Consider the following 26,238-nt stretch of genomic DNA (forward strand, 5'->3'; position numbering starts at 1 on the left):
TAGTTTTATGATCCAGTGCAACTGCCTTGAAGCGAACTCCTCAAAATGAATAAATGCACTTCTCATTGGTAATGTTATGTAATGCATTAACTAGCCTTAACCAATATGAGCTCAGATCTTGTGTTTGTTTTTATGCATGATCCAATGCAATTGCCTTTAAAACAAACTCTCAGCAAAACTGCTCTGAATAAAATCATTTGATCTGCTCTGTCTGTGTGTGTGTGTGTGTGTGTGTGTTTAATTGATGGTGTTTGAGTAGCAGGAGCAGTAGATGGGTGTTTGCCCTGGTTTCAGAGGGGGGCCGATGATCTGAGGAGGTTTCTCTTGGTTTAGCTCCTCCCACTCAAGCCTGGCTTTCACAGAGGCTTTTCTCCAGCTCTACTCTTGAGTTTCTGTGCAGACAGTGAAGCACCTCACAGATCCTCACAGAGTTATTTATCACGTGAGGCTTTGAAAAAGAAACCAGCTTTTAGACCTGCTTTTGTTTTAGTCGCTGCTGCTTAGTTCTGTTGCATTTATCAAGTATATGAACACCGGGTGAACATTTATAAAAGGATGCTGTGATATTTTATTCTGGTGGATTCTGTGTGAAGCTGATCTGAGAGAGAACTGCTTGAAGGAAATGAAGTGTGGGAAGGCAGTCATTCACAAGAACATCAAGGTGAGATTCTTTTCAGTCATTCTGTTTGGTTTAGAATCTGTTCCGTGGCTCAGTGTTTTTAAGTGAAAACTGAACATTAAAGCATTATGATCTAAATGTGTTTTTCTCTTGGTTCTGTTGCTGTATTATACACTTATATAATATACAAATATTTAAAATATTGATTTATCATTAAACTTTATATATGTTTATTCATAAATACAATTCATTTAATTTATAACCACTTTTAGGCCATTACAGTGCACACTGAACATTGTTTTTATTTTTATTTATTTTTTACTTAAAAATGCTTGCATCTAAATGAATTAGTTTTATTTAAAATATTATTTAATATTGCTGAATGCATTAATTTATACTGACAACATTTTAAGGATTAAATATATCAGTAAGAACAAATTTCTACAGATGCTATTCTATATGTTTCTATATGCAGTACAACAACAGATATATGTATAATATACTTAATTATTGTGCAATCATGCGTTCAGTCTGTAATTGTTGATGGATGACTGTTGAGCTTTTATTTGGCTTTAGCTGGCTTAATTTAATTCCCAATGAGCTTTTGAAACGAGTTATCCTTGAGGAATGCAAAAGGAATTCTTGCATGGTTTAGAACTGACCCTGAAGACCCCGAGGAGTCAAAAAAGATCCTGCTGAAGGAACTGTGTGAAAAAATTAACTTAAGATACTTCAGTTTATCCAGTAGGATAGTATCTGATTCCATAGATGCTATAGCTGTTACAAATTGTGATAGTTATTATATTTAAATGACTTTAAATGTGCTTGCAACACCAAGGTCATGGGTTCAGTTCCCAAGGAATGCATGAATTGATTAACTGTGAACATTAAAAGGATAAAAGCATCTGTCAAATGCATGCATGTGAGTGTTTTTGTGGACACCTGTTGGCTGTGTGTGAGTTGTGATACTGTGTTTCAGCGCTAGAGGGCCGAGAAGTCTTCAGAAGCAGACATCATGGGCTCTTCATGCATGATGCTGGTGCTGATGCTGCTGGTCAGTTTTCGTGTCTCCGGTGGGGTTTGTCCACGGCTGTGCGCCTGCTCTGCTCCCGCTGAAGTGCACTGCACCTTCCGTGCGCTCCTGACCGTTCCCACAGGCATCTCCAGACAGGTCCAGCGCATTAACTTTGGGTAAGTCATGGCAGAAACTGGAGGTTTATCATAGGATCATGTATACGAAATATTAAGAGTTTGCATGCATTTTACAGTCAAGCCACATTTATTTCAGTTGAACATTTGACTGACTGTTATAAGAGGCGCAAGACAAAAAAAAATTACTTTAAGCAAAACTTAAACTAAAGCAATTATTAGATTTTCTGAATAAATTGATGGTAGTTCTATTCAAGCCAACATATTCTGGTCTCAAAATATATCTTGGGTCTCTCATGTACTGTATGTAAAAATCTAACTTGCAAACTTTAATACCTTAGCAATAAGATTACAGGATAGAAAGAACAGCTCTTGATACAACTTCTATATGACAACTAGCCCCAGCTTTCCATACTTTAATATGTGTACATAAAAATGTAGCATTTATATTTATGCATTCAGTAGACATTTCTATCCAGAGTAAGTTATAAAAGAGGAACAACAATATTTTTACACTATAGCATAAGATAACAGTATTGGCAACAATGCATTTGCTCTCTAACAGGTTTAACACAATAAATCACATCACAGACGTCTCCTTTGCTGGCCTTCGAAAACTAGAGCTGCTGATGATGCACAGCAACAATGTGCAGAAAATACCCGAAGCTGCTTTTCAGGATCTGGTTTCATTGCAGGTAAAATCACAGTCATCTGGGGAAGCACTCTAGCAGTCATTCATGAACGTAGTTCTAATGAATTAGTTTCAACTAAAAAAGATTCAAAGTAAAACTGTCTATGGTGTTGTGTTAGATTTCAAATGCTGAACAGACTACAGCTGTAAGCAATGCTGTAAGTGATGCCTTGTGTTTGTCAAAATGACACAGAGTTCACTTTGTTTCCTGCAGGTTTTAAAAATGAGCTACAACAAACTGCGAGTCATTACCAGTCACACCTTCTCTGGTTTGACGGCCCTTGTTAGACTCCATCTGGACCACAACCGCATCGAGTTCATCCACCCAGATGCGTTCAGTGGGCTGACCTCACTGCGTCTGCTTCATCTCGAGGCCAACCATCTACAGAAGCTCCATCCTGCTACTTTCAGTACGTTCTCGCTGCTGCAGCTTTTCCCCGTGTCCACCCTGAAGCACCTGTACCTCTCTGAAAACCTCCTCAGCACGCTGCCCAGAAACATGCTGGAGAACATCCCTCAGCTGGAGAACCTCTTCTTATACGGAAACCCATGGAGCTGCGACTGTCGGATGAGCTGGTTACAGGACTGGAGCGCAAAAAATCCAGGTAATTTAACTGTTTCTGAGTACTTCAGACGATCGGTGTCCAGATATCACAATGTGTAAACTTAGATGTAAACTATATCTGAATTTCTTTAAGGAAATCTCTGTGTTGAATAGTGTTGTTTGAGGTCCGCTCAGGTTGTAGGCTTTGGTTCTGTGTAAAGAAATGCTGCCAATATTTGAAAATCTGGAATCTGAGGGAGCAAAAAAAATATAAATATTGAGAAAATCACCTTTAACGTTGTTCAGATAAAATTTCTTCATGGAACAAAATCTCTACTTAATATCCTAATATTTTTTGCCATTAAAGAAAAATTTATAAAAAAAATTAAAAGAGAAAAATTAGAGATGTTTGAATATTTAGAACACTGATAGAAGAACAAATTCCATCTTCTGAACTCTGGATTTGTTTTGTTTTTCTAGGAGTGATGAAATGCAAAAAGGACAGATCATTTGCCAGCGGTCAGCTCTGTCCACTGTGTGCGTCTCCTAAACACCTTAAAGGACAAGACATCTTGAATCTCAAAGAGTTCATCTGCTCTGGACCAGCTATCAGCTCTCCAGGGAAGAACGTCTCACAAGAGGAAAACATGAGTGAACTTCTGCCCATCGACAGGATCAAACCACCATTTGGAAACGTCTCCCTTGGTTTATCCGACGAGCATGGGACTAGAGTCGACTTGATCTGTCAAATACTTGAACCAATAGAACCCACTAAAATCAGCTGGAATTATACGAAATCTCTGGAGATCGCTGCTAACGTGACTCTCTTCTTTGACCTGGAGTGTCCTGTGGACAGAGACAACTATGAGAGCTTCTGGAGGCTTCTTGCGTACTATAGTGAAGTGCCTGTGCATCTCCGAAGGGAAATCATGTTAAGCAGAGAGCCAGAGCTGAGCTACAGATACAGACAGGACATCGAAAGGGATACCTATTTTTACACTGGGGTCAGAGCCAATGTTGTAGCCCGTCCATCTTGGCTCATGCAGTCCTCCGTGAACATTAAATTAAACAGGCCTTATTCCTCCTCCAAGAGTATGAGACTCATTCTTAACACTCATTTGACTACCACTACAGACAAGGAGCCCGTCAGATCTTGGGTCATGATTGAACATGACAATAAAACCCAGACAAGCTTCAGTTCTGTTGTGGGTGGTGCGATTGAAATGGACTGCCGTGTGCAAAGCTCAGGAAACGCTGCTGTTCACTGGATGATGCCTGATGGGTCAAAGATTAAAGCTGCGTTCGACACAACCCACAGAAGAGTCACTGTTTCTAGCAGTGGCGAACTTCACATTAAATCTGTCGAGCACACAGACTCTGGGGTTTATTATTGCATTGCTGAGGTTGCAGGAGATACAGATGTTCTGCCTTTCCGTTTTTCCGTTATAGAGTCCTCAACCCCGCTTCCAGGTGAAGAATTTGGAAATGCTTTAACAAAGTTTGTTGGCGAGTCTGCATCTTTGCCGTGTCTTACTACTGCGACTCCAGATGCTATGGTGAATTGGATATTTCCAGATGGCAGTGTACTGAATGCCAAAGCAAATTCATCCAGGGCTTTAGTCTTTCCCAATGGGACTTTGTTCATTCCTTATAGCCAGCTCAACAATAATGGATATCACAAATGTGTCGCCATGAACCAGCATGGTGTGGATGTACTGGTGACTAAACTAACTGTTATGAGACGGAAAGGAATTCAACCATTGCGACAGTATCCAATACGGCCACAGTCTGCAGCGGGGGTTTTCTCTAAGGTAAAAGCCTATTTGGAGGACGTAGAGGAAGCTTCCGGAGATGAAACCCGAGTACCAAACAGAAGCTTTATTAATCGAAGAAAGGGTCCAAATGCAAGAACTCAAGGGCGTTATTTTGGCAAAATCCGCCATAGACGACCCTTTAGAAAGGGCATGCATGAACAACCAAACAGAACTGGCTTAACAAACCAAAGAACTGTTAATACCAAGAACAATATAGACCCTAAGAAGTGGGCTGTTCTTTTGGCCAAAATCCGTGAGAAAACCTCTCAAAAGAACTCATCAGTTAACATTGTCCAACATGGTGCTGCAGAGATGGAAAATGTAGATCATCCGGGGTTGACTGACGACATTGAGAGTTCTTCTGGAGACTCCGGTCCACAGGAAGAGTCAAACACTTTCAGCACGCCACACCAAGCGGATGTTTACCACAATCATGCAATTACACCTCATATCAAGGGACAAAATAATAACGTATACCTAACGGCTCCTCCAGAATTACAAACTAGCTCAGATGAGGTGCTTTACATCTCAAATCCCACATCTGGATACCATTATGTTATGAAAGAGGTAAATGTTGAAGAAAGAGGGCATGTGAGCACCATAAGTGCTGAAAATGACCAAGTAAATTCCAGGTCTATCATCAAACCGGAGTCTGAGAAAGAAAATGAGCTCAGTTCCTCAGAAAATACCAGCGTCCAGTCACAGATTGGGGGTTTTGATTTTGGACAGCCTGACAGCAATTCATTTGCTACTACATCAAGCCCACGCTCAGCATCCAGAGCAAAAGATCAATGGAGCTCCAGGAAAAGATTTGGAGGTAGGCGACGAATACAATTAAGACTCCCATTCTCAAAGCTTCCAACAAGAAGACCATGGTCAACCTCTACAGCTGCAGGAGTTCATGCTCCAACTTTGAAAGCAGATCCAACAAGCCCAGCTGAAAACACAATTATCTATCCAACTTCTACAGCTACTGGTCTCATTTACTCCAGAACCCCATCTAATGACACGTTGATCCATCCGACTAGTACAACCACTGCTCACATGTTGTCCACTAATCCAGCTGGAAGCTTGTCAGTCCATCCAACTATCCCTGTAACCACTCACATTTACTCTACAACCTTAGCTGAAAGAACGTCGGAATATCTGACTACTAGTCCCACTCATCCTACTGTGCCGAGGGTATTCCCAAATGCCATTAATGAGGAAAACACCATCCAGCTCCCGGATGAGAAAACTAGTTCAAAAATACACAAAGTAAAGGCAAACAGTTTCCTCCGAATCCAACAGATGCCTACAAATTCTAGAACTCCATCTGCATCTCCCTTCATGAGCACAACATCAGAGTTGGATAATAAAGACGTTAGTTATTTTGAGGAGGAAGAGGACAGAAGCATTGCATCTACGGAGAAGATGGATGAGAACTTGGTTCCCACGAGTGTATATCCGACATCTCGACTTGGCGTCGAAATGGTCCCACTAACAACTGCCCAGCAGGAGTTCACAGGCATGATTTCGACAGCATTACCAAAGGCCAACAAAGAGATTCATCCAACAGAGATCAGCTTTACTTTCGACACAGACAGGCTGGATGTCATCCACTTACCTGAATCACACTTGAGCAATGTTCTAAAAGAGAACGATACATTGGAAGTAAGTTCTACAGAAGAATATTTAGTCACCTCCATGCCACAACACCTTGACTACCCACCTTCACAACCAACTGAAAGCTTTAAAGAAGACAAATCCATTCACAACCAAGTATCTTTTCCTTTAACACCAGAATCCATAATATCTGTTGGGAGACAAACCGAGTCTTTAGCCACAAGATCACAATTGCATAATCTTACTACTCAAACTAATGAGATTTACTTATTACAACCAAACTCTGTTTCTAAGCAAGACCATAGGGAACAGTTTGTCCATGAACTCAATGAACCTTTGATTCGTCCTACAACACTGAATACTTTGCACACAATTACATTACCAGCAACTACAGCCATAATTCCCAATATAACCCAGCTCATTGGAAAAACAAAAGCATCTACTACACTGTCGATAGCTGCTACTACTGCTGGGCCTACTTTGACTACTTCAGCTACTACTATGATGACAACTACTAGTACTACTACTACACTTGCTATAAAGTCAATACCCAGTTATCTCTTACCAGACAATAGAATCCCATTTTATTCAAGAAAACCTGGAACAAACTACATTGATTCTAGGCACAGGGGAAGATTTCCCAGCACTAACCACAGGTATCCATACTATAACAGTAGAAATCCTTCTGTGAATATTAGCCCTAATATTATCAGAAAATCTTCTGGCACCACCTCACCTGTGGATTTAAACTCTCTCAACAATGACAAATCAACTACTACACCTAAGATACCGACAGCAACTGCTCGATCTGCCACCTCGAGTCCCACGACTGTGTCAAGCACCACGCAGCCAAACAATCAAATTCAGATCGATGAACCAGTGAACAAACAGTCAGGTGCAGTTATGATTCCTCAAAGACCTCAAATGCTTCCTGTGCTGCAAATGAAGCCCAGAATCACTGCTGCCAAACTCAGCACAGTCACTGTGAATGCTGGGACAGATGTGCAGTTACCATGTGATTCTGAGGGGGAGCCAAAATCACTCCTGACATGGACCAAAGTCTCCACAGGTAACTCACATACTGTATGATATGGCAAGCAGGTACAGTTGCTGTGAATTATATGCAGGAATTGGAGAATTATTTTAATGCATAAACCTTTGATATATTTTACAATAGAAGATAAATGGGTTTTTCTTAAATGCCTCCCTAAAAAATGATTTGTGTTTTGTTTTGCTTTATTATAATTTTTTATTATTTAATTTACATTTTTTATCATTCATTTATTTGTTTATTTATTTAATTACATATTATTTGTAAAAGTTAAACCATTGCTTGTGGTTAATTTGACACTTTACCATTTTGTGCACATTGCAGTATGTATGTGTAAGTATATATATAATATTGACACTTGTTTTCATATTTCTTTCACTCTCTCTTTCTCTTTCTCTTTCTGTACTTCTAGAAATTATGAAAAACATCTGCACAACATCTGTGCTTAAAAATTCTTAATGTTTATTATACTGTATTTCTGCATATTTGTCTGTATATTTTTTATAAATAAGTTCTGGATATTTTTCTGATAGTTTATTTGACCGATTTTATGTTTTATTTATTTTTTATATATATAAATGTTATATTGTTTTTTAAAAAGTAATTTTTAATTTCAATCACTTTGCGTGTGTGTGTGTGTGTGTATGTTATTACTTTATAATATATTAATTAAATTATAGAGACTAAACAGAGGTTATGTAAAGCTAAAAATATTAGTGGTGTTTTTGTTCAAATTTAAAGCACATAATTCTAAATTCTAAATATTTTTATTTAAAACGTTTGGTTTCTGTTATTTTTTGTATATATGTGTCTAAATGACTAAAAGCAGCTTTTCATTGGTTTAAATTAATCTCTCTCCCTCATGGTTTATTTTCCACAGGGGCCATCATATCATCAAATAACAAAATCCAGCGATTTGAGGTCCAGTCCAACGGAACGTTTGTCATCCACGATGTCCAGCTTCAGGACCGGGGGCAGTATCTTTGTAGCGCTCGCAATCCACACGGCATTGACAAGATGATGGTGACCCTAGTGGTGTTGGCCCATGCACCCAGAATGATGCCTCCACATCATAAAGATATAACAGTCTATCTAGGAAACAGTGCTTTCTTGGAATGCAAAGCACAAGGTCTCCCAATCCCAAACATCAGCTGGGTGCTTCCGGATCGATCGGTGGTGCGAGCTGTTAGTAACAGCCAACAGAAGGTCTTGCTCTTCACCAATGGGACACTTCAAGTCAAAAACACCAATTACCTGGACAAAGGCATCTACAAATGCATAGCGAGCAACGCTGCTGGAACCGATATGCTTTCTGTGAGGCTCCACATCGAAGCTTCACCGCCCACAATCCACGAGCAGCTCTGGGAGAACTACACTGTCTCTGATGGCCAATCAGCGTTCATGCACTGCACCACTAAAGGCATGCCCAGTCCAACACTACGCTGGGTCACGTTTACCGGTGCGCAGCTTCGCCCCTCGCAGTTCATCAATAGCAATTTGTTTGTTTTCCCAAATGGGACGCTGTTTATTCGTAACCCCACAGAGAAGAATTCTGGGAATTATGAATGCGTGGCTGTGAATTCGGTGGGTGTTGCTAAAAGGACTGTGAATCTGCAGGTGAAGAGGAGCTCCACTATGGCCAGAATCATGTCCACTTCTGCACACAGTAGTGATGTCAGCTATGGAGATCAGCTGAGTCTCAACTGTTCAGCCACTGGAAGCCCCAATCCTAGGATCATCTGGAGGACGCCGTCTAAGAAACTGGTTGATGCATATTACAGGTAAAAGAATTGCATATACTATATTTTCATTGGGGAAGTGTTGCTGAGCAGAAGGGACTTATTTTAAAACATTAGGAAATATTACAGATCTCAGTTTGAACACTATGGACACCACAAATATGGATTTTACTGTCTCTGGCTTTCTGTGGAATTATTTTGATTCTCTCCATATACACTGTTGCTTACAGAGCATGATTCACCGAATAGTAAAACAACATGAAGAGTTAATTAATTACAGAAGACAGACAAATCAAAAGAAAATAAATGGATTGAGACAAAAGACAAAAGAATGTTAATCAAATGCAGAGAAGAAAGCATAGTTCTTCTGATTTAACAGTATTTTGCCCAAACGCAGCATAAGCCTAAGTTAGAAACCATGAACACAAGTGGTCTGTATGATCTGCTTTGGCTTATGATGCTTTGGGGAAACACCGCCTTGATTTAGTCAATTTGTGGTTTTGGCACAATTACATTTTTTTGTTACGCTTTGATAAAACAACATGTGGTGCTACTAAATCTGAAATGCCTTTATATATTTGCAACTTTACAGATGTACAGCTAGGCATTGTTGACATTTAAATGTGAGCAGTAGTTTGCTTATATTTGGTGTTTCTGAAACAAGAAATCAAGGATTTCAGATTGTCGTTTTTGTTGTTGTTTATTTTCACTATAATTAAGTTTTGAGTTCTTAAAATAATTATCTTGATATGAACCAGAGCTAAAACACATTTAAATGTAGTGTAATATTTCTGCTCCCATGAGAATATTGGTTTGCTCTGTTGATAGCCTTGAAAAGGTTTTTAAATAAGTGAATCCAAATTTAGTTTTATAATTTGTAGGTGAAAAATGGATCTTGACTCTTTCACCCCTAGCGTTTTTAAGAAAAAGTTACCATTATTGATAATTTGTACAAAATTTTGAATATCTGAACATGCAATATGTCAAAAGAAGAACTTTTTCTAGCTATCACAAGTTACAAATTGTAATAAATGATACATTTAATAGTGTCAAACGTATAATAACATAACCTCTTTTTATCGCTCATTTTAGCTTTGATCGCAGAATGAAAGTGTTCAGCAACGGCACACTCACTATCACATCAGTGACCGAGAAGGATGAAGGCGACTATCTCTGTGTGGCCAGAAACAAAATGGGTGACGACTATGTTCTACTTAAAGTCAATGTAATGATGAAAGCGGCTAAAATCAACTACAAGTCACTAAGCGATCGTGAGGTTTTGTATGGAGGAGAGCTGAAAGTCGACTGCATCGCCTCTGGTTTTCCCAACCCAGAAATCACGTGGAGTCTTCCAGACGGTACCACGGTCAACAGCATCCCTCAATCTGATGATAACAGGGTTCGTGCCAAGAGATACGTGATGTTTGATAATGGCACGCTGTATTTAAACGAAGTCGGAATGGAGGAGGAAGGCGACTACACATGCTACGCCGAGAATCGGATTGGGAAAGATGAAATGAAGGTTCATATCAAGGTGGTAGCAGATGCACCGATTATCCGAAACAACGTTTACAGCATCGTCAAAGTTCCTTACGGAGAAAACGCCATACTTAACTGCAGCGCCAAAGGAGAGCCAACTCCTGTAATCACATGGACGTCTCCAGCTCATCGGGCCATAGTGCCAGTTTCCGACAAGTACCAGATCGCCAACGATGGCACTTTGCACATTCAAAACGTCCTAAATTTTGACAGCGGGAATTATACATGCTCAGCAAGGAATGTTGTGGGAATTGACAAGAAAGTCGTTCATGTTGAAGTCCTTGTGTCAACGCCGGTTATAAACGGATTTGAGAGTCATGGGATCGTTCGTAAAACTGTCGTAAAGGATCAGCGTGTGCTTTTAGACTGCAAAGCAATAGGCAACCCAATTCCAAGGATCATGTGGGTGTTTCCCAACAACATTGTGCTTCCGGCACCGTACTATGGCTCAAGGATTACAGTTCATCGCAATGGCACGCTTGACATCCACACAGTGCGGATAAGCGATTCTGTCGCGCTTCTTTGCATCGCACACAATAAAGGAGGAGAAGCCAAACTGCAGTTTCAACTCGAGGTGACCGAAGGAGATGAAAAGCCACTATTGCGAAATCCGCCTACAGAGTCCGTCCAACTCTCAGATGGGATAATAAATCTAAATTGTTCCGTTGAAGGAAAACCGCCACCAGAGATCACTTGGATTCTCCCTAATGGGACTTCGCTTCTTAGGGGAACTAGTATTTTCCGTTTTCATCATCGATTTGACGGCACTTTGGTTATTAGAGACCCGTCGGTTTCTGAGATCGGACGGTATCGATGTGTCGGGCGCAACAGCATCGGATACGTCGAGCGAACCGTGACATTAGAGTCCAACAGGAAGCCGGAAATCACTAACAAGTACAGCTCACTCGTCAGCATTATAAATGGTGAGAATCTGCATCTCAACTGTTTGTCCGGTGGTCAACCGTTACCCAAACTTACCTGGACTCTACCAAACGGAGTCGTCTTAACCCGGCCACAGACGACCGGACGATATTCGGTCCTAAACAATGGTACTCTTGCTGTCCAAAGGGCATCTGTGTACGATAGAGGGATGTACCTCTGTCAAACGACTAATGAGCATGGATCATCCAGCTTGTCGGTTTCAGTGATTGTAATCGCGTATCCACCACGGATAACCAAAGGACCATCACCAGTGACTTACGCTAGTCCAGGTGTGGCTGTTCAGTTAAACTGTGTTTCTCTCGCTACGCCTAAAGCCGAGGTGGTTTGGGAAATGCCTGACGGTCTTCAGCTGAAGGTCGGCATCCAGCCACGACTTTATGGAAACAAGTATCTCCATCCTCAAGGTTCACTGGTCATTCAGAACCCTTCCAGCAGAGACAATGGCGTTTATAAGTGCACTGCCAAAAACGTGGTGGGTAACGATAGCAGATCAACTTATGTTTATGTGTTTTGATGCAAACTAACTTTACAGACAAGCCCGAAGAACTGCATTAAGACTGTTCGTAAAAATATATATATAATCTTTTGGAATCACTTTCTACTGACTCTTGTAAATATGAAAGTGTGATATTTTAATCCACTTCAAATTAAGCGACTCTGGAGTATTTCTACATTAATAGATGTCCGTTCATGCTCTTGGGAAGCAAACTGATAATCAAGCTCTCATTTAATTTGTTTGTTTATTTGGTAACACTTTACTTAAAAACTTAATGTATAATGCATTATAAAAGTAGTTTTAATGCATTTATTATGCCTTGTAATAATGCATTGCCAGCTAAGACTTTATAACACTTCAACAATTCATCATTACACTATGCATTTCGTAATAATTTATAAAGCACATTATGAATAATTATAATGCATTATACCCCTTAATAACCCTTTACAATGAATTAAACATAAAGGCTTTAAATAAAGTGTTACCATTTATTTAATATCTTATTTGCTATTTATATGGTGCTTTTAGTTATCAAGAACCATAAGCTCCATTTAGCACATGAATTTAATTGGTAATGCTTTACAATAATGTTCTCTTTGCCAACTACATTGATCATCAGCTAAGATTATTGACTATATGATTTAGAATTTCTTTCATTTTTATTTTATTGTTGTTGAATTTAATAATTTACTAATATATTATTGAAATCAAAAGTTGTATCTCTTAATATTATTTAACGCACCTGAACTAACATAAACTTACAGTGAACAGCTGTATTATTAATTAACACTAAGGAAGATTAAATCAATTCTGTAACAAATGTATTGCTCATTGTTGCAGTGACTAATGAGACTTTTTTGTAAAGTGTAAACCAATTCATTCATAGAATCCTGATTTTTGCACCTACATTATTTTCACATTTAACATGCATTCATTTAGTAAATGACAAGTATGCATTTATTTACATGCATGCGTTCATTTAACAGATGCTTTTTTCTTTAAAAAAAAAAAAAAAAAAAGGAACGGACACATCAGAAAGAATTCTTAAAAATGCAATAGAGAACAATTTCAGTGATTTATTAGAAAGCTAGATAAAGCCAACATCCTGACACTTATTGAATTGTTTTATAATAGTAGCTTCTTTTACAGCCACTCGTGCACATCTTTTGGATGAGAAGTGCTCATTTGCATGAAATAGGCTGCACTGAACCTAATTTCTGCTGCAAGCGATGAATGCAGATGCTTTCTAAACAGCTTCTTTTGCATGAGTAACAGACTGTATTACCATGCTGCTAATATAATATGCTTAATAGCCTATGCAACATAATATTTGGGTGCATTTTTATATTCATATTCTTATGGAACATACTGATGCTTTTCACCATTGAAAGGATTTTCTTATCTTCCCCTCAGCTATGATTTCACTAGTCTATGCATATCAGCCCACAACCTTTTTATCAGGTTTTGAGACCGCGACTAACAGCTATGCTTGCCAAAATGAAAATAATGTGAAAACAGTTTATTTATGGAATCAGGGATTCCTACCAGTGTACATTATTAGGTTTTAATAAGTTTTCAGTGCACATTATTACTTTTTTCTTTTGCCACTTCTGAGTTTGAGAAACTGTGGTGAAATGTGCTGATTTAACACACGAATGAACACAGTCTGTATTTGGATCTGTTTATTCCTTCTCTGTATATTATATTTCATTTATTTTAATAAATTATTTGTATGTTTTTGTCTAAAAACTAACACGAATCCATAATTTTGGACTGGCTTCATTTTTTTATAAATACTGTTTTCATACTTCTTTAGTAATTTGTTAACATATGGTTCTTTAATTTTACCAAAAATATATATATATATTTTAGCCATTCATGCTTTTTAATTATTTAAATGTAATTGGTTTTGCAATTTGATTATACTGATTCAAAGCTGTTTGCATAAATGCATTTTGAAAATAAAATTTCAATAAAACAAACTGATGCATAGTAATATGCACAGTTAATATACATGGATAAATACTAAATAATAAACATTAGAATGTTTTCCAGAGTGCAGACATTTTGTTTCATTTAAGTATGAATGACAAATATGCATAGCATGAAGTTTATTTGTAAAAACTGTCCAAATGCATGGAAATTTTTAAATGCAATACATAAATCTTGAATTTAAGCCAAAATATTTTTTGAATCAAAAGTTCATTTTAAGTGACATTTTTCCTCTCCTCATCTCATCTCCTTTTCCATTCCCAGGGTGCATTGCTCTTAATATTTAATGATTCCTAAACCGCACAACTGACCTTGACTTGAAGTGATAGTGATGACCGCAGCTGTCAGGTTTATTATAGACTGTAGGAACTGTATTATATGCTTATTTCAGTTCCATATGTAGAGCGATGAAACATTCATTTACTAAAAACAATTAGTCTGTTTACAATTCTCTTTGTAATGAGTCATAATAGAAAGGAGTTCCACCTCTTACAGGTTCATGTCTAACCAGCCTGAAGAGTTCTGATGGTTTAAGAATCATAGATTTATGGATAATAAGGTCGAAAAGAAAGGGCCCGAGTGGAAAAACAGCTGTTTCTGAGTCATACGCTTCAAATTTCTGGTTCGTTCCTCCCAAAATCATGCCAGCTTCAGTCTCCTTTACTCGATCTCGAGGCTTCTCAAGGTTTATATAAATATATATATATATATATATATATATATATATATATATATATATATATATATATATATATATATATATATATATATATATATATATATTGACAGTGAAGTCAGCTCCTTTTATGATGAATTTATAATGTGAATCTGTTGGAAATCTTGTTGTTGTGGAAGTTCACACATCAATACTGCGTTTAACTCGAAAAAGAGCTCAGTCAACCACAGACACAAGGATCAACTCAAAAATGGCTTTTACTTTGCATCTTCAATAAACTTTCCACAATCATGGTTGGTTTTCAGTGTGTTGATTTCCATTCAGTTTCATAACTGATTAAAGCAACTTTCCAACAGATGATAGTGAACTTAAAACAGTAGTTTGCCATTTCAATAGCAAAAAGCTCAGCTTGCGTTCAAATAGATTTAGATTAGGTCGATAGCCTTTAAGAGAATAAAATACAATAAAATAATAAAATACTTAATAATGATCATACATTTGACATTCTATGCATTAGCAAGTCTACACAATATGCACACTAATAAGTACAGATAAATACACACATATGAACCATATACATTATAGTGCAGCATTATCATTCACAATATAAGTTAGCATGTTTCAGTTCAAATAACACAATATTTACACATAAGATGCCACTTATCTGAATATAAATCAGTATTAAACTTGTTTAAATAGTTTCAACATATTTCTATCATCCTCATCTGCTCGTGACTAGTCATGCAATCTTTCTGTAGAAGAGGCCACCAGAGACTCATCGCGCTTGTAATCTTTTAGAATGAGCACTATTTCACTTTTCTGCCGTTCAGTGTTGACGAATTATAAAGTGCATCTGATGCGTATTCTTCCATGATACATTGACAGTTTCCGACGCTCTTCATAGCTTTCCGTAACCTGCTTCCTCTGACATAATCATGACACAATCAATTAAACACAGAAATTTCAGAACTCAGTTACTCTTAAAATCACTTTTAAATAAATTCTGTTTCTAACTTCGCACCTCTTGGCATTCTTGGTTCCTGAATTGAAGATGTCACATTCAACTCATTTCTTCCAGATCATTAATTTGCTCCTCCACTGGGATCAACAGAACAAACCGCCGAACATCTCTATGAAGAACGGTCGATGGGATTTGAGTTCTTTCACCTTTTGTGACCTTTTCCAAATCTGTCTCCAAATCAAATCAAAATCTCTGACATCAACAACATCTCTTACATTAGGATCAGCTTTCACCTTGATGTCTCTTCCTTACCTGTATTGACCTCTTAGAGCGTTCTGGTCTGCAACCCAGACACTGTCTACAGTGACGTTTCTTTCCTTTGTGTGCCACTTACTCCTTACAAACAAAGCAGGTTTGGTCCTGCTAGCTGCCTCCACTTTTACCAGAACTTGTTAATTTCTTCTTGGATTTTCCTCAATTTCTTATATGGGTATCCTGCAATATCGAAATCATCTGGATTTCACACATGCTCTTCCCTACAACAGAGAGTTTGGTGTAATGCATAGTTTGTGCGTCTATGGGCAATCTTAAATTTCAGAGACCACTCAGATCAATGTTTGCCAGCTTCTGTACTCTCTCCAGGAACTTGTGAAGATCTCTCGGACAACCAACAGTTAATCCACAATAATCTTGCAGCTCTTCAATCTGTTTCTTGAAATGATGACAGAATGTTTATTTATATTAGTTAGTAATGCAAATATATTGTTTGTCCCACTGAATATCTGTAAAAATTAGGGCCTTCTCTCATATTAACCCTTTTTATTAGTCTGTTTATAGGCCTAGTTAATTTCGGATGATTGATTTCATTTACAGTGGTATTGTGCTGATCTGGTGTGTCTTTGGGATGCTTTTTGAGTTTTGTTAATCATTTTGAAATCATTGCATTTGTCCCTTAACCGTCCTGATTAAGCGTTCGTGTGTCTGCTGAAGCGGAGCGATTTAAAAACTTCCTCAGAGTGATGTTCAGAGTTTATAACATCCATGCAGATGTTCCTCAGATGCACTTCAAAGATCTCCAATAAAAACTTGAGTCTTCAGAAAGTAAATTGAGCGTTGATATTAAATTCCCTTGCAATGATTTTTCAGTCAGATCAAGGGATTGGGATTGAGTTTATAGTACTGAATGCTAATGGTTTTGCAGAAACTCTCACCCTGAGACACACAAGAGAACAGACTGGGTTCGCATCTGTGTTTGTGTTTGATGCAGGGTTGATTTATGTGGCTGGATAATGCAAAAGCAGCTCATTTGTGACGCCCACAGTTTTATCCGCTATTGTTCCTCAAAAGATCCACAAAGATCTCATAATCTTCATTATAAAACGTGCAGCATGTGACACAGACTTTCCCATGCAGCAGACTCAGCTTTGTAGTCTGTGTTCTCACGGATGAGAAACAGAGAAACACAATATTTGACCAGATTCATGGACTAACTAACCAAAAATAGCAGCACAGCTACAGTAACTTAATTACAGATCAGCTGCTTTTAAACTGTCTACTTGCTCCAGACTGAACAAGATGATCTTCTTTCACAGAATTTCTGTCTGTTTTGCAGAGCGAATATGTAATCATTCTTAAGACAAGATACATTTACTTAAAAAGTAAAATGATGCAAGATATTATGTTTAGTATATTATTATTATTTATCGTTTAAAATGAGAATAAATATCTGCAAATAAAAAAAATCTTTCCGTTTGAATGAAGTTGACCGCATATATATATATATATATATATACATACATGTGTATATGTGTGTGTATAGAAATATTACAAAAACGTCAACTAAAATTAAAGTGAAAACATGATATTAAATAAAATTTCAAAATAAAAAAAATGAAAAATATGAAATACACAAATACACAGATTCATAAATATAAAGTTATCATAGTTTAATTATTTTATTTCAGTTATTTGCCAAGACAACATTTCTCATTTTTATTTAGTTGATGTACTTCAGAACTAATACCAAACTAAAATTAAAATGTATAAAATGTATAACTTAAGACATTTAACTAAAATTAAAATAGAAAATAAAAAATGGTCCAAAATATTAATTAAAACTCCAGTGTATTGTAATAAAATAACCCTGATGCAGAAATATTAGTATGTCTCCAGTTGCTAATATTTCTCTCGTTAAACAATCACAATTTCTGTAATCTGTGCACGCACTAATTTAATTTAATTAATGCTAATTAAAGAGATTCAATCCTGCATTTAAATTCTGAAATATTTATAAAACTAACCAAAGTGAAACTGACAACAGAAAACACAAAAGTAAGATGTAAATGGCACGGTTTGAACAGAAACTGTAGTGTCTCAGTAGCAGTGACCTGTGCTGTGAAATCAATCAGGATCTGCTCTGGTTTTATCACCGAGGGTCAGTCCTCTCAGGTTTCTGTTTAAGACACACACGCTCCTCATTCTCACATCAAAACTTCACCATCTGCTCACGCTCATGAGGATAAAACACATCAGCGTGCTTAAAAACACTTCTCTGTTTTTCTTCTTAGCTTTAAAAATCCTCTGCTTCATTATTTCTGCCTGTAGATTTGCTGAACTGGTTTCCAGAGGCTTTGGGAGTTTCCAGGAGCTGGGGAACATGTCATATTAGATCATATTAGTTCATGTTTGCATTGATGGACTGCTCTGATTGTATGATTAGATCCATTGATCATAGTTATTGAACAGTTACTGAAGTTCTGGTCATGCAGCTGTTTTTCATCCCTATAAACACATCAAATATATAAACAATAAGTTTACTCTTTGGGCTTGACATTTATGAAGGTACTGCCATTTATCCTGCAGTAACGAGACATTTTATTATAATTATAATAACATTATTATTTTAGTATCCCTGAGATACTATGCAGTCTTTAATTTATTTATTTGTTTTTATATTCTAGTTAACATTTAGTTTTACGTCAAGATAAAATGAGAAATGATGCCTTGTAAAATAGCTTTTATTTTATTCATTTCAGTTAACTTTTATTCTATTTCAGTTCACAATTTATTATTTTTAGTAACACTGTGCATCCAGAGAGAGATATTTAAAGGAGTAAAAAGATATTTCTTGTCTCGTGATTCTCTCTTACAACATTAAAAGAGAAAGCTTGACAATGAGACACAGATGGAGTCGACTCTTTAAACAATTAAACAAATCTGGAAGTGATTTCATTAATGTCAAGCACAACATCTGTGAAGAACAATTACTAACAGTTTCTTTCAGAGCTTTCATCTGAATCCTTTAAATTGATTAATCAGCGTGTTGTGATGGTTTGTTGTGTTTCTGTGAAGAATCGCTCAGAAGATCGTCTGAAGTCAGTGTTTGTTCAGTATCTTACTGGTGTTTGTTAGTTTGATTTATTTAACTAATTACTGTGCAAAGCTGCATTTGTATTTGCAATTTGACATGTGTGATAGTCAGCATTCAAATTAAGTTTATCATGAACTTACATAGTGCATAATATACAATAGGCCTACAAGAAAACATTTTAATCCATCCTACAGTCTTGTAAGTCTATTAGCTGATCTTTTCCCCCGTAATATTTGTATATTATTATTATTAATCAACAAAATGTTCTCGTGGCCATGACATATTGTTACACTCCCAAGAATTAAGTGAACTGACCATTATCTCTCCTGGGCACCGTACATTAGACTTTAACACTGTCCTTCATTGTGATGGAAGAAGTAGAAAAAAATCCATCATAATATATTATTATTCATAATTTTAATTAACCCATTTATTCACTTTTATTTTTGCATTGTTTTATTTTTGTTTATGCATTTATTTTGAAGAGAACAGATGAACAGAGATTCACCTGCAGTGACTGTCATATGCAAAATATGTGTGCTGTCTGGGAAATGATTCGCGATCCCGCTATGAACTCCCGAACTGACTCAAATGATTCGCGATCATCGAACTGACTCAAATGATTCGCGAACCCGCTCCGAACTCCCGAACTGACTCAAATGATTCGCGATCCCGTTAGGAACTCCCGAACTGACTCAAATGATTCGCGATCCTCGAACTGACTCAAATGATTCGCGATCCCACTACGAACTCCCGAAATGAATCAAATGATTCGCGATCCCGCTTCGAACTCCCAAACTGACTCAAATGATTCGCGATCCCGCTACGAACTCCCGAACTGACTCAAATGATTCGCGATCCTCGAACTGACTCAAATGATTCGCGATCCCACTACGAACTCCCGAACTGACTCAAATGATTCGCGATCCCGCTACGAGCTCCCGAACTGATTCAAATGATTCGCAATCCCCAAACTGATTCAAATGATTCGCGAACCCTCTCCGAACTCCCGAACTGACTCGAATGACGTAATACATTAACATTTACCAGATGCTTTGATCAAAAGTGGATCATTTGGGATTATTTGTAGTCTTTTGAAAATTAACCATGATTTTACTACAGCTTTTACAGTAAAACCATAGTAAAAACACAAATAACCATTACTACAAGGTTACAGTTTAAAAAGCCAGATGACTGAGACTCACTGGGAAGACCATCTTCTAGTTCATAAAAAAGTCACGTGTTCAGTGTTGTCAGCATCGCAGGCTAACTTTATGCCAAAAACTTTTTAAAAAGTTACATAGACACAAAATAAACCCAGGCAAACAATAATTAAGCAATTAAAATGTTTTAAATTGCATGATAAAAATTCAAAAATATTTTCTGATAAAATATTACTAAACAAGTCTCTAGTTTTGTGTTCAGTTAACATTAACATTGTCTTTCAACATTTTTAAAGGGCAAGTTAAAAAATATTCAATCCATTTTGCAAAACAGCATGTTTTTATTTAGGTACTGCATTGTGTCATTTTCTCAAAACTCATTTAATTTTGCATCATCCTGCAGAGTGCTGTTTCCAAATAAAAGGGGACATGTAGGTCCACATAACTCAGAGAGAGTACATACTGTTCATTTACACATATTAGAGACATTGCAATAAAGCAGGTTGAAAATCATCAAATTTACTCTTACAGGCAAAATAAGGATAATATTTTGTGTATAGTTATTTTGTTTGATATTATCTTTAAAATATTATAAAATAAATATGGTTTTGTGTGTTCATGTACAGTCGCCGTTGTCTGTAGTCTTTGTGAGCGTTGGTGTCATCTGAAGTCTTCACAAGTGAGTTTGGATTGAGTCTGGAGCTGGTGTCATCTCTAGAAACCTTGGGATGGTCATCCTGAGATAGAAACAGGAATAAAAAATAGAAAGTTAAGCATAGCTGCTGCTGTTCATATTATTTCAGACAAAAGATGATGTATTTAATCACATATAACTGGAGTGCATGGTTATTAGATGTGTTGTGTGAATACTAAACTATGTATTTTAATCTAATTTAAACTAAAAAAGTGCCCAAGCCCCAAATATTATTAGCAAGGCTATTTCAAAGAGGAATACCCCAAAGTTCTACTTCCTTTAGTGGACTTTGACAAATTCTTGCTATTAGAATTTAGTGACCTCACTACAGGTCAAGCACCACAGCTGCTGCTGCCCACATTTGTGCTTATTCTGCTATATATATCTGATTTGATCACAAGTAGGTTTAATAAAGGCACATCCAAAAACTTTAGGCAGGTGCTCAATCACATGATACACTTCACAAATAAAAAAACAAAAATCAACACACTGCCACTAATGCTCTCAGAAATCAGTTTACTGATGAAGTGTTTCATGTGATCTCTGTAAATGTATTATTTGTGGAACAGGCTTCTCTTTAGAACAGAATACACATGCCACAGTACCATTTCAGTAGCTGGAACATCATATTTGTAATTTATACTACCGTTAAAAGTTTGGGGTCAGTAAGATTTATTACATCTTTGAGAGAAGTCTCTTCTGCTCACCAAGGCTGCCTTTAGTTGATCAAAAGGAATTAAAAACAGTAATATTGTGAAATTTTACAATTTAACACAACAGAGTTTTCTACATATTGGGAAATGTAATTTATTTCTGTGATCTAAGCTAATTTTTATTACTCCAGTCTTCAGCGTCACATGATCCTAGTCAAGTCAAGTCACTTTTATTGTCACCTCACTACAGCACATGTGCCTTGGTGAGTGAACTTCTTTTGAGCTTGCTACAGAAAGTGCAGAAACAATGAACATATATCCAGACAGACTTCAACAGGTGAAAATACGCAATATGCACATACATATAGTCAGTACACTATTAGACAAACTTACAGTTAACACTACACATTATACTCAGTATGTACATACATACAGTTAGCACTAAACATTATACACTATACACAGAATGTACACGTTCCACATTATGTAAACATATATAAGCATAAAAATATGCTAAGGTGCAACACAGTGTACGTGAAATGGATACAGAAATGTCATGCATGTGCATTGGATGGTATCCAGCGGAAACGGGGTATTGTGTTAAAAGCAGTGTGTATGTGTAGTCCAGTGTTGAACTGGTGAAGTTAAAGTGCAGTGTGTGGCATACTATATTGTGGGAGTATTCTGTAGGGTGTATTAGTTCTGACTGTTCATTAGTCTGATTGCCTGAGGGAAAAAGCTATCCCCGACCCTTTTCAGAGCTTTACGGTTGCCAGCGGTGCTGTTTCTGAACCAGGCCGTGATGCAGCCCGTCAGGATGCTCTCTATAGTGCAGGTGTAGAATGATCTGAGGATGCTGGGGCACATTCTGATTTGCTGCTCAAACATTTTTAATTATTATCAATGTCTTATCAATTATCAAAAGTTAAAACAAACATTTCTGTTTCAAATAAACTCTGTACTGTTTTAAAAATGTATTCATCAAAACATCCTGAAAAAATGAAGCAACACAGCTGTTTTCAACACTGATAATAATCAGAAATGTTTCTTCAGAAGCAAATCAGAATGACTTCTGAAGGATCACGTGGCACAGTATCCATTTTAAAAACTATTGGTTGATAAATCAGTATCGGCCAGTGTGGTCCAACCTAGGGCTGTGCGATAAATCAAAATAAAATCTCGATTTGAGTGAGCGGGATTTCTAAATCGCTTTATAGCACGATTTCCTGCAGCCCCAACCTCCCACAGTATGTTATCTGAATCAATCAGGATGCAGCGCACATAAGTGGAGCGCAAAAACAGAGCAGACTGGGCATATGCCAGGTTCACACACTCTGTCTGTGATGCGTAGCCTTTTTTTTTTTTTTCAAGTCCATGTTAACAGATCATAACGTTCACACTGAACGTGGTAAAACGTTTTGTTAACAGAGCAAAGGAAATCTGCGTGCGAGCAGACGGATTCGCGCTCGTGCATTATTTTAATGTGCTTTCGCATTACAACAATGCGCTCTCGTTGCTACTTCTGAACCGCATACACATAACTTACTGTATACGCACTGCATAAGTATGTGTGAACACTGGGCAATAAATATATTGGGCAAATCATATAACACCAGAGGCACCGCTACAGTGAGCTTTATAACCAATACATGGCAAAAAAAAAACATCCCTGAACACGGGTTTTATTTCAGTTTTTTATTATAATTTTTTGCCATATGTCTAGATTTTGTTTGCCATATTTACTTAGTGATTATTTTGACTTAAGTCTGTTCTAGAGACATGTTACAACTTTTTGATTAAGCTCTCATTGGTTTTCTTTTGGAAATATGTTTCAAATTTATACTGAATGCATGTATGACTGTAAAGCATGTCTGTGTGTGTCAAAATCGTGATTAAAATTGAAATCGCAAAATTGATCAAAACATCATGATAGGTTTTTTTTTGTCCATATCGCACAGCCCTAACCTAGCTATCAGTATCGGTAAAACCTACTTTTGGTCAATCTCTAGCTGATAATACTGTGGTGCGGTGTGTGGATGTCCAGCATTTGTACAGTTCTGCTGCTTTGGGCGTCGTCATTCCCGTCACCAGTGTATTGGCTGATTACTTTTACTGAGCATGTAGGGAAATTTACTCTGCATTTAAAGGGATTTAACATTTGCTGTTAATTTACTCTCCCTCAGCTCATCCAAGGTTTTTTTTCTGCAGTAGAACAGTAAAGGTTTTTAGGTGAAACCGCTGTCCTTGGTGATTCTTAAATGCAAGTCAGCGGCTGCCGGTTTTTGAGAAAAACAAAACAAAAAAACAACAAGACCATATCAATACCGGTGTCTCCTGGTGACACATTGACATCTAATGAAGAGAAATGATCGGTCTGTACATGAAAATGAGCACTACTTACAACAGTATTACCTTTATTCCAAAGCCTGGGCACCCAGCTGTCAGCGCTTTCACAACTGTCCATAGACGTGACTTCTCTGTCGCATGACTACGGATGCACAGGCGTGATATTGGAGCAGATGACGCTGTTTCCGGCGCAGCATCGTGATGTCTATCAGCCAAGTGAACTATCAGTGAACTATCCCTTTAACCCACACTAATCTAGCCTACTGTTGAAGTTGTTGACCAGCCATCATTGTTGTTGAGAGCCTGTGTGTGGCATACTATGGGCATTACACATCCGGGTGCGTTAGCTGTAACAGAGATGTGTAAGATGTGTACAGATATCTAACAGTTGTTTACTGAAGGCCCTGACTGAAACCCCAGGGTACTCAGGGTACTCACTGTCTGACAGCAGGTTCACTCAGACTCTGCTCATCATCACTGAAGAGTCCAGGAACAAAACAAGCCATCTGACACAGACACAACAATATTTACTCTGCAGTTACAGGTTCATTAGAAGGAAACAAGATAGAGCAGAGGTAAAATGCAGATAAAATACAGAATAATATATTACAACAATAATAACATATGTAATATACAAATTCTACTACTAATAATACAATCTTACAATAACAGAATCTATATTTTTAATTTAAGGTTGAGTGTGACTTACGTTTTGATGTCAGGGACTTCTTTAAATTGGTGAAATATATTCTGAAAAAGGCATATTAATGTATTTCATGAGCTTCTTCAGTTCACCTGTATTTCTAACATAGTATCTCCCTTCAGAAATGTTGAAATCTTGGAGCTTCACATCTGTTCTAGAGTTCGAGTTTATTTCTGTCCTCCTAAAATCACAGAATAATTTGTATTAATATCTGTTTATTATGAAATATCAAAACTCACGTGAACTTGTTTTCAGCCGATTACACTCTCAGTGTAAGTGACGTCATCGATTCAGTAAATCAGCCTTTTCCAACAAACCACTGACAAATCACCAGCAAAACATTCACAGAGCCATCAAAATATCTCATACACACACGAAGATTTGATTAAAAGACCAGAGTTTCATCAACGAGAGCTCAATCTATAGAGTTAGCTTAAGTTACCTGAAAACTGCTAAGATGCTAACGGACTTTTTCGGAGACACCAAACCATTTCTATAAAATAAATTTAATTGAAACATGTCAATAACAAGTAAGAAACGTGTCAGGAACGTTTGTATATAAAAGTTGTGTGATTTTAGCGACTAAACATACCTAAAACAGTGTAAACCGCAGCGAGAGACGGAGATTACTGCTTGCCAGTAATGGTATTTGCGTTGACGCCCCGTTTCCATGGCAACTCCCCGCTCGCGCAGAACTCAACACACACACAGCATTTACACAAACAAACATCTGGAGTTAGAGTTAAAACATTACCTTTATAATTTAGTCTCATTCAATAATCACTCAAGAATGAATGGAAAACTCATTTTGTAGTTCAGAAAGCAACAGCAACAATAGCTCACTGTATAGAGAAGGATTCTTTCTGTAAAAAAGTGAAAAACACGGTGAAAATACAGTCAGGACTTCTCTTTAATAATCCGCTTTTACATTTTCCCTCCGATAAACTGCTGGAATAATATATAATTAATAAAAATAAAATATATAATTAAATATATAATTAATAAAAAAAAATCGCTACATGACCATTGTCTAAACAAGTTACGGTGACATCATTTGAAAATGAGCCGATGTTTTATAGATGTTTTAGGTAATGAGGCAGGGCCGTCGCCAGAACAAACCAAATGGGGGGGCATTTAATTTTCATAGGGGGGCACACTTTTTTTTAATGATCTGAGACAGACCATAACATAAACCCATATTAGGCTATAACTAAAATAGACCTCAATAGTCTTGTTTTACTTCACCGTTTGATCTCAACGTCTCTGTTTATTGTCTCTTAACATTACCAAAACCGCCAAAAATGTATTCTGAGATCGCATGCAACGCGCAGCTCAGCTGCGCAAAGGAATTGCGTATAAACAATACAATACTGTATGCTTAACTAAATGAATTGCATGATTTATATATACATATACATATACTTACACACAAACTGCATATTGTAATTTGAATTAATAAAACTACTAACACAAAAATAACATATTGAA

At 37.2% G+C, this 26,238-nt stretch overlaps 1 protein-coding gene and 1 long non-coding RNA gene across 3 annotated transcripts; one reads left to right on the forward strand and one right to left on the reverse strand.

The window, feature by feature from the left end:
* Positions 1-476: 476 nt before the first annotated feature.
* Positions 477-13,941, forward strand: mxra5b (matrix-remodelling associated 5b). Its single transcript, XM_052565512.1, has 7 exons — positions 477-661; positions 1,599-1,810; positions 2,334-2,463; positions 2,674-3,064; positions 3,484-7,491; positions 8,354-9,254; positions 10,305-13,941. The coding sequence occupies exons 2-7, from the start codon at positions 1,635-1,637 to the stop codon at positions 12,205-12,207; spliced, it is 7,509 nt and encodes a 2,502-aa protein (XP_052421472.1). The 5' UTR covers positions 477-661; positions 1,599-1,634; the 3' UTR covers positions 12,208-13,941.
* A 6,552-nt stretch (positions 13,942-20,493) lies between these two features.
* LOC127964986 (uncharacterized) lies at positions 20,494-25,606 on the reverse strand. 2 transcript variants are annotated; one of them, XR_008155222.1, is made up of 5 exons: positions 25,343-25,430; positions 25,193-25,243; positions 24,757-24,931; positions 24,114-24,553; positions 20,494-21,091 (listed from the first exon to the last, which is right to left on the reverse strand). It is a non-coding gene; the product is annotated as an uncharacterized LOC127964986 (long non-coding RNA). The 2 variants fall into 2 exon arrangements; XR_008155223.1 differs by lacking the exon at positions 25,193-25,243 and having other exon boundaries at positions 20,494-24,553; positions 25,343-25,606.
* Positions 25,607-26,238: the final 632 nt, after the last annotated feature.

Source organism: Carassius gibelio, chromosome B9, assembly GCF_023724105.1.
Source record: "Carassius gibelio isolate Cgi1373 ecotype wild population from Czech Republic chromosome B9, carGib1.2-hapl.c, whole genome shotgun sequence".
Classification (NCBI taxonomy): domain Eukaryota; kingdom Metazoa; phylum Chordata; class Actinopteri; order Cypriniformes; family Cyprinidae; genus Carassius; species Carassius gibelio.

Coding starts and splice junctions, on each gene's coding strand:
- mxra5b (XM_052565512.1), top strand. CDS start 1,635: ATGGGCTCTTCATGCATGATGCTGGTGCTGATGCTGCTGGTCAGTTTT. Junction 1,811..2,333: donor GTCCAGCGCATTAACTTTGG/GTAAGTCATGGC, acceptor GCTCTCTAACAG/GTTTAACACAATAAATCACA. Junction 3,065..3,483: donor CTGGAGCGCAAAAAATCCAG/GTAATTTAACTG, acceptor TTGTTTTTCTAG/GAGTGATGAAATGCAAAAAG.